This window comes from Perkinsus marinus (assembly GCF_000006405.1).
Source record: "Perkinsus marinus ATCC 50983 genomic scaffold scf_1104296958234, whole genome shotgun sequence".
Taxonomy (NCBI): Eukaryota; Perkinsozoa; order Perkinsida; family Perkinsidae; genus Perkinsus; species Perkinsus marinus.
The window spans coordinates 572,810-589,766 of NW_003206847.1; the positions used below are offsets into that span (position 1 = coordinate 572,810).

At 47.6% G+C, this 16,957-nt stretch overlaps 6 protein-coding genes across 6 annotated transcripts; 4 read left to right on the top strand and 2 right to left on the bottom strand.

Moving 5' to 3' along the window:
- Positions 1 to 1,944: 1,944 nt before the first annotated feature.
- Pmar_PMAR006163 (UDP-glucuronic acid/UDP-N-acetylgalactosamine transporter, putative) lies at positions 1,945 to 2,475 on the bottom strand (the record flags this gene model as incomplete). Its single annotated transcript, XM_002774530.1, has 1 exon — positions 1,945 to 2,475. A coding segment is annotated over one exon (531 nt), but the record flags the coding sequence as incomplete, so codon positions are not given.
- Positions 2,476 to 4,027: 1,552 nt separating this feature from the next.
- On the bottom strand, positions 4,028 to 4,810 carry Pmar_PMAR006164 (leucine-rich-repeat protein 4.3, putative; the record flags this gene model as incomplete). Its single annotated transcript, XM_002774531.1, has 2 exons — positions 4,028 to 4,142; positions 4,188 to 4,810. 2 exons carry the CDS (start codon positions 4,808 to 4,810, stop codon positions 4,028 to 4,030), a joined length of 738 nt encoding a protein of 245 aa, XP_002774577.1.
- Positions 4,811 to 5,179: 369 nt separating this feature from the next.
- Positions 5,180 to 5,504, top strand: Pmar_PMAR006165 (hypothetical protein; the record flags this gene model as incomplete). The annotated part of the gene is made up of 1 exon (XM_002774532.1): positions 5,180 to 5,504. A coding segment is annotated over one exon (325 nt), but the record flags the coding sequence as incomplete, so codon positions are not given.
- A 1,478-nt stretch (positions 5,505 to 6,982) lies between these two features.
- Pmar_PMAR006166 (equilibrative nucleoside transporter, putative) lies at positions 6,983 to 9,832 on the top strand (the record flags this gene model as incomplete). The annotated part of the gene is made up of 10 exons (XM_002774533.1): positions 6,983 to 7,082; positions 7,473 to 7,603; positions 7,822 to 7,940; positions 8,210 to 8,310; positions 8,388 to 8,491; positions 8,543 to 8,675; positions 8,724 to 8,845; positions 8,973 to 9,138; positions 9,303 to 9,506; positions 9,771 to 9,832. 10 exons carry the CDS (start codon positions 6,983 to 6,985, stop codon positions 9,830 to 9,832), a joined length of 1,242 nt encoding a protein of 413 aa, XP_002774579.1.
- A 1,064-nt stretch (positions 9,833 to 10,896) lies between these two features.
- Pmar_PMAR006167 (hypothetical protein) lies at positions 10,897 to 11,398 on the top strand (the record flags this gene model as incomplete). The annotated part of the gene is made up of 3 exons (XM_002774534.1): positions 10,897 to 11,050; positions 11,108 to 11,273; positions 11,320 to 11,398. The coding sequence occupies 3 exons, from the start codon at positions 10,897 to 10,899 to the stop codon at positions 11,396 to 11,398; spliced, it is 399 nt and encodes a 132-aa protein (XP_002774580.1).
- A 2,903-nt stretch (positions 11,399 to 14,301) lies between these two features.
- On the top strand, positions 14,302 to 15,992 carry Pmar_PMAR006168 (hypothetical protein). The gene is made up of 8 exons (XM_002774535.1): positions 14,302 to 14,495; positions 14,718 to 14,836; positions 14,880 to 14,972; positions 15,029 to 15,258; positions 15,453 to 15,493; positions 15,536 to 15,625; positions 15,684 to 15,775; positions 15,852 to 15,992. Exons 1-8 carry the CDS (start codon positions 14,328 to 14,330, stop codon positions 15,931 to 15,933), a joined length of 915 nt encoding a protein of 304 aa, XP_002774581.1. The 5' UTR covers positions 14,302 to 14,327; the 3' UTR covers positions 15,934 to 15,992.
- The last annotated feature ends 965 nt before the right edge of the window (positions 15,993 to 16,957 follow it).

Consider the following 16,957-nt stretch of genomic DNA (forward strand, 5'->3'; position numbering starts at 1 on the left):
TTCATGTTTTTCTGTGAATACCCCGTTAATGCAACTATTCCGATACCGTAAACCCTTGAAGACAAGTCATTTCCCTTTATAGCCCTCCATCAAGTAATTAACTCAACATGAAGATATTAACTTCAAACGCATTAACCTAAGAACTACGCATGATTCCGATTTGAAAGTATCCCTGCCTTTATGCATTGTATCTATGCAGACCCCACGGGTTGTCGTAGACGTATGTAATCGATTATCTCCCGATGTCCATCCGCCCAACCACTCAATAACCCTTCCAACTCACTTCAACTTCCCTAGAGTATAGATGGGCAGAATTACGGCTGCTCACTTTTACGGTTACGCTTCAAGCCCCGTACCGTAAAATTCCGGCATCGTAACGGGCCTTACGGAGATGCAATGAGCAAAACGAGGATTGACCATTCGAGTCGCCTAAGTCTATTCCATGTGAATGCGCGTGCGTAGAAGACGAGGCCGGCTAAGGAGTTTCGGGCCAGTCTGAGAGTAAGCTGGACGGAATTTAAAAGGAAGACGAGTGGTAAATGGGAAACTAAATGTTACTCCCTCAGCCGTTCGGTTGGATCCGAGCCACCAGAAATGAGTTTAACAACTACTTGAGCTATGGTGGAGTGCATTACAGCGAATGTTTCTGCCACAATTCCAAAAAGACAGTCCAGCACCAACCGTAAAGTCGTGAACTCTTTCCGCAACCGTAAACTACTTACGTTACGCACATCGAGGCGTAAACCCTTAAAAACGTTACGCTGCCCATCTATACTCTAGTATTGTTACAAACGACGCTGAGCAATGACCCCTTCTAGTGTCTCTAACAACGCTCGAGGTCCTCATAACTCCCCGAGAGCCTCTATTCCAACAGGAATCACTTTCTGCTTGGACACCATGCTTATTTCGTCCGTCAAGTCTGCATCGAGTAAGACCTGCTGGTACATACCAATAACAGCAACAACACTTGGGTCGTTGACCAGGGCAGCGCTAAGCATGCCCTTCAAGCCACTGATCAAGCACAGCACCGGCTACCTCTGCCAAGGCCCATCCAACACCTCAAAAACAGCAGACATCTCCTTCTCGCTCATCTCGTCCATCTCAAGGGACTGTGGAATGACGGCAAACTGATTTTCGAGTTAACTCTGAGAAGAGAGGCCCAGCGACTCGACGACAAACCTCATTGAAGAGTCTCTGGCTACCTCCTCCACATCATAAGCTCACTATAACGTGATCGGAACCAACACAGAATGAGCAGACCGTAACGGCACTTTTATCGTACACGTTGAGAGAAAGGTGGAACTATTCTTACTGGGCTGTGAGTCGCATAGACCCTACTTGTTTTCAAAATCACCTAGGTCGGGGGCAACTTGACAGGAATTACTACGAGTAACATTAATGATAATAGGAGGATAAGCATACATCAGATACTTAGCAACCTCAGGAGCTTCTTTCTAATCACTCAACATCAATTTAGCCAACATAGGATGTAATAATCTGATATATAGTTAAAACGGCCATGTCATGTACCGCACCTCTGGTAAATCTAGACTTATCGTACAGTGTCACTTCACCATAGCCCATTCAGTGTCGAGCAAAAAATCCGCGCGCGCCCAATCGATCGATTTTCACACAATCAACAACAACACGAACAACACCATTGATAATGTACAATAAACGTTTCAAGCTAGTTTAATATTCTTCTCAAGAATATCCGAGCTTGTCCTTATCCCATTCACTTCTTTCCGCGGCGCTTGAGCCCCGTTAGTGATTATTTTCGATTTTATATAAAGTGCACAGCCAACAAAGCTGAGGCAGATACCCGCGACGTTACAATGATCGTAGATGTAGTCATCAAATAACAGTCCACCTAACAACGTAACCAGATCCTTCCTGATATGCCTTTCTACATCATCATCATCACTCACCTGCTATGGTTTGCACAATGTCCTTGCAATTTCCAGCAACACTAGTGCTCACCGGACCACCATTCACAATTGACATCGTATTAGAAATTTGATGTAGCGCTACTAGCAATACGTATACCAAGATAGTGAACATCAATACCGGGGCGGTTCCGTCAAGAGGGATCGAAGATGCAGTAAGCTCTCCTGTCCACATAGCCAGTCCCAACAGCAACGGGATGGAGAACAGTGTGTGAATGAAAAGCGCAACCTCAACCTGGCAAGTCTGCGCCGATTCATGCGTGAGACGATACGTACAAACGTTTGACGCCGTTGTGAAAAAGTTTTGAGAAAAAGCTGCAACATATCCGAAAAAATCATAAGTCAAGTCGCCATAGCCAGCCAGGGCAGTACCGACCAGAATGACTACTACCGCTTCTACCGAGGCAAGGCGAATCGACTTGTGCAAAATGAGTGCCTCGCCAACCAACGCGAAAAGCGTATTAGCTCGGCGTAAAACAAGGTACATCGGAACGTTAGTCCACTGAACTGCCATGAACGATACCACCGTCTCTAGAGAGCGACAAACTATAGGGGCGAGGAGGAGCCAAGACGGGCGCCGTAGGGCAGCCACAACCTGAGATCAACATGACATCACGTTAATAAGGCTTATATAAGAACGTCATGAACGAACACCCTCTCGCATGGAGATGTTCTCAGGGACGGCCTCACACCCTCAAAAAATATCCGAATCGGTCTTTGAAGAAGACGGACGAAATCGCGATGGAAATTCGTCAAGCTTGGATGTTATAGTGTTGAAACATCTCAACTGTAGCTTGACTGCCAGAGCTATTAGCAATATCGCGAAAATTTTGAATTTCTGTTTGAGTGTTCTCATGTGGGTGCTTTACTCTCTGTGAGAGACACTCATTATAACGCGGTTTACTATGAGGAAAGGGTTACTCGCTCTATCAACTAGTCCGATGATTTCGAGACGAATACGCCGTGCTGCTATTCTTTACCACTACTACCTCTTCCATCATACTCATCTTCCCACTAGCCATACCCCATATCAAAGGGAGCGCCAATACACGTGTCACCACAGTGAGGATGTTGAATGCTCTAAAGTGATACCACTCCACCAGTGCTTTATTAACCAAGCCAAGCAAGCAAGCAACAGCGGCATACACAACTGTCCACCAGGCAATGCTGCTAGTCCCCCGACCTAATATCTTCACGACCATACTTGGAATTCAAAAAAAACTAGATGAATCAGCTATGTCGCCCTGCTACGCAACACTGATAGCATATTGGGCAATTCTCGACAACGTTTGTTCATGGTCAGTCCATGTCTCCCAGATCGCTACCCCGAGGGGCAGTAGTAGTTCGAGAGGTCGGAGATGGAGGGTCGTTGAGGACAAGAGGGTTCCTCTGAGAATTTGAATGTACATGTACATACCTTCCCAGTTCCCTACTGTCCCAGAGGCCTGTTGTAGATTGGCATCCCGCATGAGGGCCTCTCGATCAACCTCTACCGATTGCCATAACTGTTCATCGTTCCATAGTACCTTGCAGAGTCAGCAGGCTAGAGAACAATCCTGTCACACCGGTATCAGGGACACTAACAATGCATATAAGGCTGTCGTAGTAAATACCATACTCGTACACTAAAGTAATAATACACCAAACATGTACTGCACTCAGTTTTTCAGTACGCTGATCTATCACTTAACGTCGAATATAAACGCTTCGAATACTACCTAATGTAGTGTGTAATACAGTTTTCTTTACTACACCTAGCAATGAGTAAAGCCCTCACTGACCACCAATAACCCCAATCTCTGCATACCTCTGTCGCCGGCCTTCCATTCGACGGCACATGTATCGTTCGCTGTGGTCCCGTCTCGGCCATCACTCGCACTGATTCATTACTATCAGCATCTCACACTTTCACGTTACCCTACCTCTGTCCTCCCGTGCAACTCTATCCGAACTTTCTGTGTGCCCTAACCTGCTCACTGGCTGGTTGAGGCCTCTAGCCAAATCCTCCCTCGCGATTCGTTCTAATGCCATTTCACGACGTCTACAGAACACCTCTCTACGGTAGACATGGCGGCTCAACACTACTTGGTGATTTCTTTTTGTCGATCCTCCCATTCGGCATCCCTCATCTCGCTTTCCTTAATAAACTGCCTCCGGTCGATATTTCCCCCCAGACGCTCGAGAGCTGATACAGGCCTGATAACACCAACGATTCTAACGCTGGAGGGATTCAATGATCACCTATCATCCAGGTAGTTGAGATGTGGTAGCATCGAAATGAGCCTTTTGCGGAGATGCTTAACTGCTCTAACTCCCGGGTTCCTATGTAAGTACAAGCACCTCAGGCCATTCAGTTTCTCTGAGAACTCATCGAGACAGTCGAATTCACTCAAGTTGTTGCTGCCAAGATCTAGTGTGGTCAGTGGACAGTGCGACAAGTCATCAACGGCCTGGTGGAAATCACTGAGTTCATTCTTGGACAAGTTGAGGTTCGACAAATTCACAAGATTCTTCAGCCCATCGCCGATCTCCTTGATGTGGTTGTCACTGAGGTTGAGTACCCTCAGATGGACGTTACGCTCAAGTCCTGATATCATCGTGAGTTGATTGCCCTGTAGATGGAGAGCTGTAAGCTGCGAGAGATACTCCAGGCCTTCAATAACGCTGATCATGTTGAAGTCGAGGCTGAGGAATTTAACATTGAAGTACTGGCTGAGGTCGCACATCTTGGTGAAGCCCTGTCCATGCAGCAGCAGTTTAGCGTTCAAGTGGGGGCTTTTGAATAGCTCTCGAGCCTGGCAGATCTCGGCGACCTGTTCCACAGTCATCTCCCCGCACCTTCGGGTGCTAGTTGGTACGGTCATTACAACAATGACTTGTTGAATATGATAATAACTATGCGAGCATTATCTCTGATAGAGAGAGGGGTGAGTCCCCACTATCAAACTTCAAGGGAGACTACAAGGAACAGGTTCCCCCCTGCGGCGGGCGAGCGCATTCGTGAGTTCGATGGAACAGCGCAAATTTCGGCGGATTCCGGTCGGTCCACCTCGTTCCTATATGAGTTATCAGTTTTGAGCCTTTTTTCTCATCTTTGTTTTGCCTCTGCACCATAGGAGCATGCGGGAGCACAGTACAGCCCATGTGTAGTACGGGGAAATGCCTTTATCGCCGTATTCGGCAAGCAGTGGAATGCACCGTGGAGCTGATAGCAGAGGCGACTTGTTATTCAGGTTGAAGGATATGTGGTTCAAGCTAAACCGCACTGGGAAGAAACTGGAAGATATCGTCAGACGAGTGCATCATAGGTCGACTCGGGACGCGAGGAGAATAGCAATACCAACGCCCGAGCTTCACAAAACAGCCAACTTTGATTCTCATCGGAGGTTCAGAGTTGTACGGTCGACGTTCAGAGAGGTTGACCCGGTGTGGAAGCAATTGGTCGGGGAGAAGCCTCTCGATACGTTCGGGTTGACCAGACGGCAATCTGGAGCTAGTAGAAGGCTCAAGGCGTTACTTGAGAAGGAGAGGACGGTTGACGATATTGAAGTGTTGGAGGTAAGGCGGCATGGGAGCTATAATAGACCTTTGAGGTACAATGACCTGATTGTGCTGTGATAATTTTTTCCTCTATCCTTGTGGACCGGTTATAGTGTGGATGAGGGAGTGAAGCACGGATGATATTATATGTTCTAATTCAATTAAAAATTTAATTTACTTTCCTCCGCTGTGTGCATTTTTACACAACATTCGTACATGTAATATCATCGTATCATGAGAGCACTCATTCATCGCAGATTTCATCGTTTAGTTTCCGCGGAATGGTATGAGCTGGTCTTTGCTTCAGAGCCCAGCCCTTCCTATTGAACCTTCAGAGACTCTCGATTGGCCTCGAATTCCTGGGGCTCCTACAGTTACGGTAAGTGTTCTCAGGGTGGAATTTTTGGGAAGCGATACGTTGGGTACCTCTGAAAACCAGTTGATGATTTCGCGGATAGCAAGAGTAGTACATGTAGATATTCCGGGATTGGAGTTTATCCATCCGGGTGGGAGGGTTGCCATTACTAGGCAGGGCATAGACGTTGACTCGAGATGAAACTCGTGAGGAAGCTAGTTTTTTGAATTTCTAATATGCTATTGTATTTCCTACAATCACTAATATGAATTATGAAATCAGCTTGCCTGCTGTTGGCGTCAAACTGTTTATGTAGTAGCAGTGTTGACTATCGAGGAATGTCGTCTTGGCTTCACCGATGACTTGTGTTTATACTTCTACTCTCCTAAGATACCTCCAGGCATCGATAAATACGGAAAGTATCGCAAGGCATCCGAACGCCGTGCTAGTGATATATGGCTCAGCGAGCGACCTGAGTTCAAGGGTAAAGTCGTTCCTGGCTCAATATTCGAGTGGCCATGATGTAAATGTGTTGGTGATAGTCTTGTTGTGTTCACACGTTCAATTAACTCTGAGATTGCTAGATGGGATTATGGGAGCTCTGGGCGTCCCCTACAGCCTTCGTTATGATATAGCAATAGTTGGGTGTGCCGGATTGATAACCTCTGTAGTCTACCTTGGATGGTGGCCCAGTCGTAGTGCACTGGTAAGGGATAGTAAATGCACTTGCGAGGGATGGTGATACGATGATGATATTGACGACCGTCAATCGCTGGTTTGAATGTCGCGAATCCGCTCTGCTGGCATCGGACTCGATGTAGCAAGCGATCGCGCAGCTCACGTTCAATACAGTACGTGTCAGTTTGATATGCTCATGTGTGTTACTTCGAAGGACGAATTATAGTGAACAAGTTGTCGCTATCACAGTTCTAGCGGGTACTTAGGTCACAACACATGGTCATAGCCATTGTTACATTGTATATGTGATATAGTTTCACAGTGATTCACTTTAATCTCGGAAATTAGCACACACTTGCATATCGAATTGGCACGCACTGTAGAGTTTTCCTGGGATGAAAACTGAGAGAATATCATGATAGGCAGAAGCATCTGGGCCCGACAGTGTGGACTGTGTTCCTCTATGGGTGTACCACTTCAAGCTGGCCATTTCGTCACAGTTACTACAGGAGCCTATGTGAGGATGGTTATTATAGGTTTGGGATATCTATTCCCGATATCAGGTAGTAGTAGTAGTAGCGTCTGGGAGAACGCCATCGACGCAAATATTATGGGAATATTTTACGGATAGCTCAGCGGGTTGACTGCCGATGTGTGCCTCACATGGGCAGCAGCATCGTTCACTCTCGATTGACTTCGGACGTAATTTCATTTCTACGTCTTGATGGCGGAGTCGTAAGCACATAAATTAGTGTGCACGGTGAATGTGATAATGATTTTTAACCCAAGTATTCATCATTGGAGTTTCATCCGTGATATGAAGAACACTAGTGAAAATCATATTTAACAATCAATTCCGAGGTGAACAACTGCGTTATCGGTCGCGAAGACAAAACGTCTACAATTTACATGAAGTCGCGTTGAACGGGTGAAACTCCATTGTTGTGTCTCAGCTATATGGGCAGCATTCGACTATTGGCGAAGTCTCTTCCCAAATACGAACGTCGAATTCCCCATCACCTGTATATATCAGGCTGGGACTATACTAACGGTAGCTGCCCTTTCCCTCGGGAGGAGTTTCAAGGTAATGCTCCCTGCTGTTGTGATAGTAGAACTCATGAATATGTAGTCTACTACTAGATCTCTTGTGGAGCAGCGTATACTGGTATTTCTGTTTCAAACGCGATGTTTTCGAATACCCACATTCCATGATATATGGCGAGGGAACCAGCGTGCGAGATGTGACATGAAAGTTGATTAACGCAATGATGTACGGATATCTCTTCTTGGCGTTGTGCTCAGTTCAAGCAACGTATTTACGGAGCCTTCGCTGGGCAGTTCTTTGGCTTACTGGTCATTCTATTATCACGATGGATGAGTCTGGGAGAAGCGACTCGTTATGTATCCCTCATGACTCTAGTGTACTAACAGACTATACCGGTCATATCTGAGGGAGGTTTATATAAGTGTGGTATGATAGCAGCTATGCTCTTGGACATCTGATATTCGACATCTAGAGCTCGATGTGGTACACTCTAATGGTTGCTCCTCTTAAATTTTCCGGCAGTCAACACCTTGGGATAGTCGACAAACGACTTGTGATATTACTGCACTCGCATGGGAAGGGTCGTGTGTCGATATAGCAACCTCTGGTTGTTCTCGAACTCGCCCCTGGAATTGTTTCTCTCAGGCTCTTCTTGTCGGTGGTGACAGCATTTGCTGATTCGAGCCTGTTGGCTTTGAACTCGCAGTACTCGCCCAGAATGCAGGAAGCCATGCAGATCGGCATAGGTGATGTCGATTTTTTTCCGCCGGTGTTTGAAAGTTCTTCAACAATTGCTGTAAAAGAGGTGTTCTCTCCACCACAGGTTTATCAGCCTTCGTATCTGTTATGTACCGGGATATCACTAAAGTGATGGCAGCATCTGTAGTTGACGCCACTACTCTATACTTCAGCGCGGCTCTGGTCACGGTAGGGGATGCCTCAGTAGAGTGGGTGTGCGGCTAAGGGAGTCTCATTCAGATCATCATATGTGCTGTTTGCTTCTACTCCCTGATGAGTATGCCGATATCAGCTCATCTGCATAACGTTATTATACCTGGGGAAGATGACAATGAGGACAGTACTGATGGAGACATGACTCGGAGTCTGCTGAGTGAGCCTGTTACTTAGTCTCAACAGAGGCCCTTCTATGTAGTCTCAGGTCCACCGTCGAATGGTAATCCCCACCGTTCTCTCCATATAGCAGATGTCATCGGGAAAGTATGGTTCCACGAGGCCATTATCTTCTCCCAGTTGATGATCACTCTTACTTGCTATCCTTCGGTGAGTCCATGAGTTGGCATTTTGACGATGAGTAACTAGCGGGGTGATTTCTTGCGAAAAACTCTAGTTCGACTAGGAGATGCTGCGACTTGCCGAGGCACGCCTCTTGCTAGGGTCCTTGCGTCAGGTCATCACGGCCATCCCGTGCGTTACCTTTACCTCTCTCGACAAAGACCATTGGTTCCAGACCATCCTACTTACGGTCTTTACCACTGCAGATGTCATCGGGAGATTCTCGGTTCGTTTTCGAGGGCCACTTGATCACTCCAATGTATGGCTAACCCTCATATTCCGTAAGTTACTCCGATATTACCCTCGATCGAAGGAAATCTGTTCGGCTTATAATGCTGGTAACGGCGGATAAATATTACCCATCCTGAGTATTGAACTCTACTCGAACATTCTGCTGTTCCGCGAGTTGGATGTTGTCATCGTCGGCCCCTCTCCTTTTTCTCAGGTGCCCTTCTTGTTCCTTTCCTCTTTTCTTGTGCAACCGAGGTCATCTCAAGCGACTGGATCTCGCTCCCTGTCATTTTTATATTCGGACTGGCCAACGGTTATTCAGTGAGCCTCACTCTCATCACTGTGAATGAGATACCGGGGCTCACAGCTGACGAGCTGAAGGCTGCTGGCCGCTTCTCTGCGGTTGCTCTTAATTCAGGCAAGGTCATCTTGGACTCGTCGCATTCTCATCTCTATCGGAGCTGCAATTGATAGGAAAACTCGCTTTTAACGGCGCTACACTTGTAGCTTGAGATACTCTGTTACGTTGCGAATTTTCCCCAATTGTATGAGATGTCCTTATAACTTGGTCGAGCCAGAGGGTATCATGGCTGCGTCATCGGGTGTGATTCATGTGGACTGATTACCGCTGCTTAATAAGGTTGTGATCTGAGATAGGGGTATTCTTTTCGTTTTTCATCAGGTCTCTGCATAGGAGGATTCGTCTCGATGGGAATAGGCCTATGGCTGGGTATAGCGGGTTGATTTTCAGTGCATGTATACGCTCAATGCTTATTAGTTTTTCATGGTCATTGGAGTCGAGTTGGGCCTTCATCTGGTTCAGTGCCTGTTGATTAGATTAGTTCGTAGTTAATGTACTGCATCCCGACTGATCTGTTGCCTCCTGAGGAGGAGGGGAGGTCGGAGTCACATAGTAGTATTCATGAAGGCCCTACTACAACGACCAACCTACAGCCACGCTCCGGAAGTAAGCCCTTTGATGTTACTTGTACGCTCCGTAATATCTTGTTAATGTCAGCACCAGGCACAGCAATTGCATCGGAAGAGGAACGGCCAGAGGATCGGCCAGAGGTCAACGAGTAGGCGAGCTCGGACATTTTTGAATGATCGTATGTGATGATCATCTCTGAATTCTCCTGTGGTCCCTGCGGTCGGCTGAATTCAAATATGGTCATGTTAGTTTCTCGAGCTCTTCCGCTCATGTTATAACACCATCAGGACCTTCTGCAGGCTCGCCGATGAGAGAAAGGGGTAAGTCCGATGAGCGTAGAATATTCGACTACATATACGTGCCCTCAGGGCAGCAGGAGCTCAAGGCATTGAGGAATCCAATGAAGATGACTGCAGTTACCAGCTCGAGCAGCTGTGAGACATGGGGACAAGTCAATAACTGGCGGCCCCCGACTGATAGAACTGTAGAGCTACGCATGGGGAAAGGGAGGCTTCTTTCTCAAGAGAGAGCTCAGTGGTGTGATGGAGAAGGGATGCTGGGGAATTGGGCTGATGTGAACAATAGACACAGTGGGAATTGGCAGAATGATCGGAGGAGAAGCCGCAGTAAGAGTCGAGGTCCAAGAAGGTGGGACGGTCCCCGACGGCGGGTAGAACAGCAGCGAGAAGATATTCGACCGAGGGAGGGATTGGCATGGCCCAGCGCGGCTGATGGGAGGATATACGAGCTTGCTAAGCCGCCTTCCTCAAGTCAGGGTCTGGTGAGTTCGGCTTTGTCGACGGAAGAGCGGCGAAGGTAGGCTGCTGTGGTCATTAGTTGGAGCGATGTATCCTTAAGGCGTTTTGAGGATCTGAGTATGAGGAAGGAGAGCAAGATCAAGTATGTTTTGGCAACTTCACCGTTCGTTCATATGTTCTTTGATGATGGTGCTGAAGCCTTCCTAGCTCCTGTGCAGACTGCTCGAATTGACTTTCTCGACACGCCAATGGATCACTATGAGAGCGGACTGAGTAGGATTGTGTAAATGCCCGCTGGGTTCCTGATTGCCTTCGGCCATTTCCTCTTAGTTGAGATATCCTCTTCTTGCCTCTACTGTGTATATTGTGACCAGAATAAGCAGTGTCCACCGATAGATTTGAAGAGATTCTCTGTGGCCCATCTCACACGCGAACATCATAAGTGGAGGAAGGCTTATTATCGAGAGCAGCTGGATATGTGCGCCGAATTCAACAAGTGGGTTTTGGCATCCCTGGATTCTATGAGGATCGGAGTTTCTTAGGCGACTGGATCTGATTAAAAGCCATCAAATTTCTCTCAAGTTGAGACCCTGCAACGGCGAGATGATTGCACAAAAGTAAGGTAACTCCAAGTGGTCTCTTGATTTGGTAGAAGTGACTTCGTCGAGATCGGCGGTGTTCTTGCTGGACCTTACTTGATACAGTCTCGATATCTCGTAATTGGAACTTTCAGGTACTGGTGCCAACTATGCGAGCGCGGTCTCAAAGGCTTCGTCGAGATCCGTGACCATCTACGAGATGACTTCCATACTCAGAGGATTGGAATGTATGCGTTCTGTGAGCAGCGAGGTCTAACACTGCCGCCACGCCGGCTTGGGACGGAAGCCTCCAGCAAATCTCAGTTGAGACTCTCGTCTAATACTCTTCCAGTCATGGATGATTTTCAGCTTCGTTGAGGTTCCCAATGTGCAACGTCTTACTAGGGATGATATGGAGCGGAATGGAATAGTTATTACGGATGGAGACAACTATCCTGAGGAGCCCTCAGGTTGGCTCTATTGCAGCTACTGCCGTAAAAAGTTCGCTGATCCCCAGCGATTGGAAGAACATTGCAAGAGTTGGCGTCATGTTCTAGCTTGTAGGCCATCCCATCGCACACCTATACTCTCTGAAAGCCACGACAGGTACACCCAAAAGCAGTTGAATGGTGGCTTTGATAATCGATGTTTCAAAGATGATCAATGCTGCATGATGTTTCTATTCACCGTCTCTCACGTTTGAGTTCGATGATTCGCATTCCCAGTCCCGAGTTGCTCACCCCAGTCTCGTGGAACAATTTCGTCATTGCCGCCCATTGGACGATGCCCAAAGGTGGGGTGGCGTCAATGGTATCGCCCAATGATACGAACTTCTCATGAGTTTCATACCATGTAATTTTCATGATGAAACCGTTCCGCACCGTCAGGACGATGAGGGCCACACCGTGTGGCATTCATGTGACTTAATCCGTGACATCCATTGTAGTAGTTCTTTTGATATTGATCCGCACTGATTCTACCTAGTTTTAATCGCGTATGTGGTTCGCCAAACACTGTTGCCTTGAGTAAAGATCATGCTCTCTTTCAAGTTCCAATTTGCTTTCATTTGTTGCCCGAAAATGTTTCTCCAATCATCCCCCATCGGAGCCGTGATCAGGCTCTTCGAAGTGCATTTTCTTGTAGTCCGGTTGATGTCATCAGCTTGATGATGAAGTTTCTCATGGACGGCAAAGAACATCAGTCATCATTAATGACTCGTTGGTTATGAGAGATAGTGCTGCAATCACAAGGACTGTGGTGAGTCATTACAGTCATTATAATTACAGGAGACTACGACGCACTGTGTCGTACACAGTAAGTCTATCAGTTCTGAGGATCATTGGACAATGAAATTCGGACAGCGCGGAGCACAGATGGTCATATCGAGCGATCGGATGGTGGAAAGTATTCGTCGCGAAGCGGAGTTCCTGTTCGATATGCTCTACAAGAGTTACCTGGACCATCCACAAGTGGGCCAATTTAGAGACATCGCTCTGGATCGGTCGGATGACATTTGCACCAAATCTCGCAGCACTTCGGGCACCTGTTCGTATTTGTATTTGGAGCTATGAAATGAAGACACACATGACATGCACCGAGCTATGGGGATATAGTTCCTTTACAGTACTACATGCATTATAGCTGCAGCGTTTTGGCGGTCAAAACTCGAGTCCAACTCGGATACTTGATCAAATTTTTAATAAGTATCCGAGTTGCACTCGGCTTTGTCACGACTTTAGTGACCCTACGGCCTCCATGGCGCGGACATTCGATGCGGTGACTGCAATCAACATTTCAATACCCTGGATCCACGCTATATCGAAACCTTGCCGTACACTGTGCAATAGGAGCCGGACCTCAGGGTGAACGGTCGGTGGAATGGGTCAGATGTGTACATCGTCAAATTATTTCGCGAACTGACAATAGCAGGAGCTTTCCGCATCATAGAAACTTCCGTATGGCTTCGAGTTCACGGTTTACTTAACCGTGAAGCTTTGGGCTCGTCTGCCGAACAAGACGGATGGTTTCATCTCTTGAAGTATCTCTTGAGGTGATCTATAAGCTCGGAGGGGGGCGCTGCCTACTCTTGCGATGGACTCCGTAAAGGGCCACTGGCTGTGATCCCACACTATCGACTGCTGATAGCATTTCAACGGGCGTTCTTGCCATGAGCATGATCCAAGGTAACCAACACATGCATGCCATGATATGACTAGACGAGTCAAACTTGCATCCGCTGTTTCAAACCTTGATTCATGAGCCGTGTTTTTGACCTGTAACAGGTAAACGGGTCACCTGTTAACGAAATTTTCGAGTCCAAATATGGACTCCATTTTGCAGATATTAACAAGCTGTTGAGCTGCATTGTCAGACACAGCGTGAGAATGCTGTTTCTCTGTCTCTCAGATATTGGTGCCGACTAAGCGAGGATGGTCGTGATAACTGCCTCAAGAACTGTGACAACCTACGAGAAGACTACTGTACTTCGAAGATTAGATGTATGAGTTATATTGGAAAGTGTGTCCTGCACTGTCATCGCGGAGACTGGCTGGTGACCAAGCCTTCTTCCGGTCTACGCCTTGAGATCTCCGGCAGTTACACCCACGTTGACACCCAAATTGTATAATGATCATTACTATTGGGCTCGATATCTACTTCAACGACGGGGAATATTCAGGCGCTCACATATCGGCGTGCTGGTCTCCATCCCCCCATGATAGAATGGACTACAAATACAGCTATCCCGGGATATTTCCAGTTCGTACACCGCAAGGTCATCGCGCCCAACGGATGTCACTAACTGATAACGAGGTATACCAGCTGGTTCACGAGGTGATAGTGCCATATCACTCGCAGCTTTCGGCGCTCTGTTTCATGTAGACATTTGGCTTCATAGTCAGTACAAGTTGTTGTGTGATGGGTTGATGGGGGACGTACTGCTGGCTACTAGGCCTTGTTGTACTTCATATCACATGAGCGAGAGCCCCACAGCTCTGGACCAGGCCTGGGACTCTCTCATACTTGTGGCCACCCTATACGTGGACAACCCCCATTCATTCTTACTCGAGATCTACAAAACCTTCGCCGATCACTTGAAGGATGGTTGTTGGTCATCTCGGCAAAATCGGGTGTTCGAATATGTAAGTTCTTTGTGTCACAAAGTTTGTGAACGCGGCTCGAAAAGTACCACATTTTCGTTCGCTGCCTCTTCTGTTCGAGACTGTTTTCCTATCTGTGATGGTCTCGTTCCACTGTGATGTGCTATTAATCGAATTACACAGTCAGTCTAATGAGCCTTGTCGCTTCGGTAAACTTGGAGGGTGCTTGATCGCTTGCTTGCAAGACTGACAGAGTCCCTGCAGATTTCTCAAGGCTTCACCGTCATGCACGATCGATATGATACTGGTGGAGATCGGCGGCAGCGAACACAAATAGTGGAGGATCTTCTATATGACCTTGCTCTTGTGAATACCGGCATGAGGTGAGTAGATCCTTCGCTTGCATTTTGTCACGCTGACCCACAGAGAGAAGGAACAAGCTAAGAGGAGAAGGAAACGAGCGGTGGCACGAGCAGAACAGGGGCAAGAAACTAGCCAGGCGTCTGACGCATATCGAGAGTAGCGGCCAGTCCTGCGATTGCGAGATGTGTTGTGTCATACTCCTGTTTTTGTAGTATCCATCGAAGGCACCCCTTGCTGCATGGGCCCAGTACTGGTCGCAAGGTGTCTGCTTCCTTTGATAGTGATGATGATGATGAGGAGGAAGCAGCGGGGGAAGGAGAGGGCACGGAAGAGACAGACGATAGTGATGATCAGAGACACCACAGCAGACTTACTTCTCCCGCTCCGAGAGAATCTAACCATGAAGCTGCTCGATTCAGAGAACCAGAGACAGCTGCTCTAGGTGAGTGAGTGAAGGGAGGTTGGCCCTGGACTATGCGACATGCATCATACAAGTCTTAATGCGGATTTGAGATCTTGCATCCTCATCAGTATGAGCCTCATGCTGTGGTTATGCTCGCTCGGATCGGTCATTTCATACATAACGATCCGCTGTCTCTCGTTGGCCTTGCTGAGTTCGATATCTGATTTCTCTAGGCGCTCCTGGTCGAGATCACGGGCCTTGTGATGAGCGCGGGGTAGGCTCATTTACGATTGATTTATCGAGACGTCGTCTTCAGACAGCATCGCGGGAGGCAGACGCTACACCGGGAGAGCTCAGAAATATGCCTGACTGGATGCCAACACCTCAACATCAGATCAAATGGACGGTAGGCAGGAAGATAATGCCCCAAATCATCAGAGAACGAGTCTAAATATGGTGTTCAGGAGGAGGAACAAGAATCTTTGGAGCGAGGGATGAAAAAGTATGCAGGATATCGGAAACGGTGGCAGTTGATGCTCGCGGATCCTGAGTTGAAGTAGGACCTTGGGAACCTTCTCGTGAATTTGAGCATTCGCCTATGATATTGTGTGGAGTGGTCGACTTTATCGTAGGTTTGCACCGCATCGAACGAAGGAGCAATTACGAGATCGACATAGACGCGAGGAGAAGCGCAAGGAATTGCACTCGGAATGATGCTGTCGATGAATCCTTTGCAAGAATTTTCCCTCCCATGCCTGTAAACAGAAAGCTGCCTTTCTTGAACATCACAAGTACCCTGACTGAATCTGCTGCTTCGAGTTCCGCGTGCGGTTTGGAGAAACTTTCTTTCTGGTGTGGAGTAATGAGCTTGATCATGCTGATTTTGGTCCCATTGGTGTGGGCCAAGCGGACAAGTTGGTCCATAAAGTTGTAAGGGGTGATATAATATCACTGATATTTGCTCGGAAAATGTGTACAGGAGTATTCCATAATTTTGATGCTCTGGCTGCGTTTCTTCATCTTGCGGTGGCATGTTTGGATACGCAACCAAAGCGCTAATTCTCCGGATGCGACCATCTGCTGAGGTGAGAAGCGTGAGTGATCCCTATGCGCCTCCCAGGGATTTTCATGTGGAGCAATGGTTACAGATTGTCACTGACAGGTTGTTAGTGACTGGGATGATACACATTGGTTGAATCATCAAGGTGTGGCCTTGGGTGAGGACCCCTCACTGAGGGGGGCTTGGCGGGTCGGCAGTGCCTGCGCGTCAGCGCATGCCTACTAAGCCCGTGGCTGCAGGGTCGAGCGCGCGTATATATTATTCGGATATAGAATTCCTATATCTGCGGGATTGAGCCTTTCGACGGGATCACCAGCGCGCTTCAAACCTTCTAGTGCCGCCTCATCATTTCTCTCATGCTTCAGCAGTGCTGAATCAGCACAACGCGCTTGATCCTCTCAGCAGTTTCCTCGCCCCCCACAATGATGGTGCGGACAAAGCGAGACCTCTCTGACTTGGTGAGAATGCAATCCAATCCTGCAACTTTTTTTACCTCAAAGGCACGCGCAAGATCCTCAGGATGCGCTTGATAGAGTGCTGCTGCTAGGTCCCTGATCAGCTGTCGTCTCCTGGGATGTTGTGCGTTTACCAGTCGCAATAGTCTCACCAACAAATGGAGTCCATCTAGAGACACTTTTCGGAAGCGCGTACGCCATGTACCAGCAGTGAATTTCCCAA

Excerpts from the sequence above, each read along its gene's own strand:
- Pmar_PMAR006168 (XM_002774535.1), top strand. The coding sequence starts at position 14,328 with ATGAGCGAGAGCCCCACAGCTCTGGACCAGGCCTGGGACTCTCTCATA. Across the intron at positions 15,259-15,452 it reads ACCAGAGACAGCTGCTCTAG|GCGCTCCTGGTCGAGATCAC; the intron begins GTGAGTGAGTGA and ends TGATTTCTCTAG. Across the intron at positions 15,776-15,851 it reads CTCGCGGATCCTGAGTTGAA|GTTTGCACCGCATCGAACGA; the intron begins GTAGGACCTTGG and ends ACTTTATCGTAG.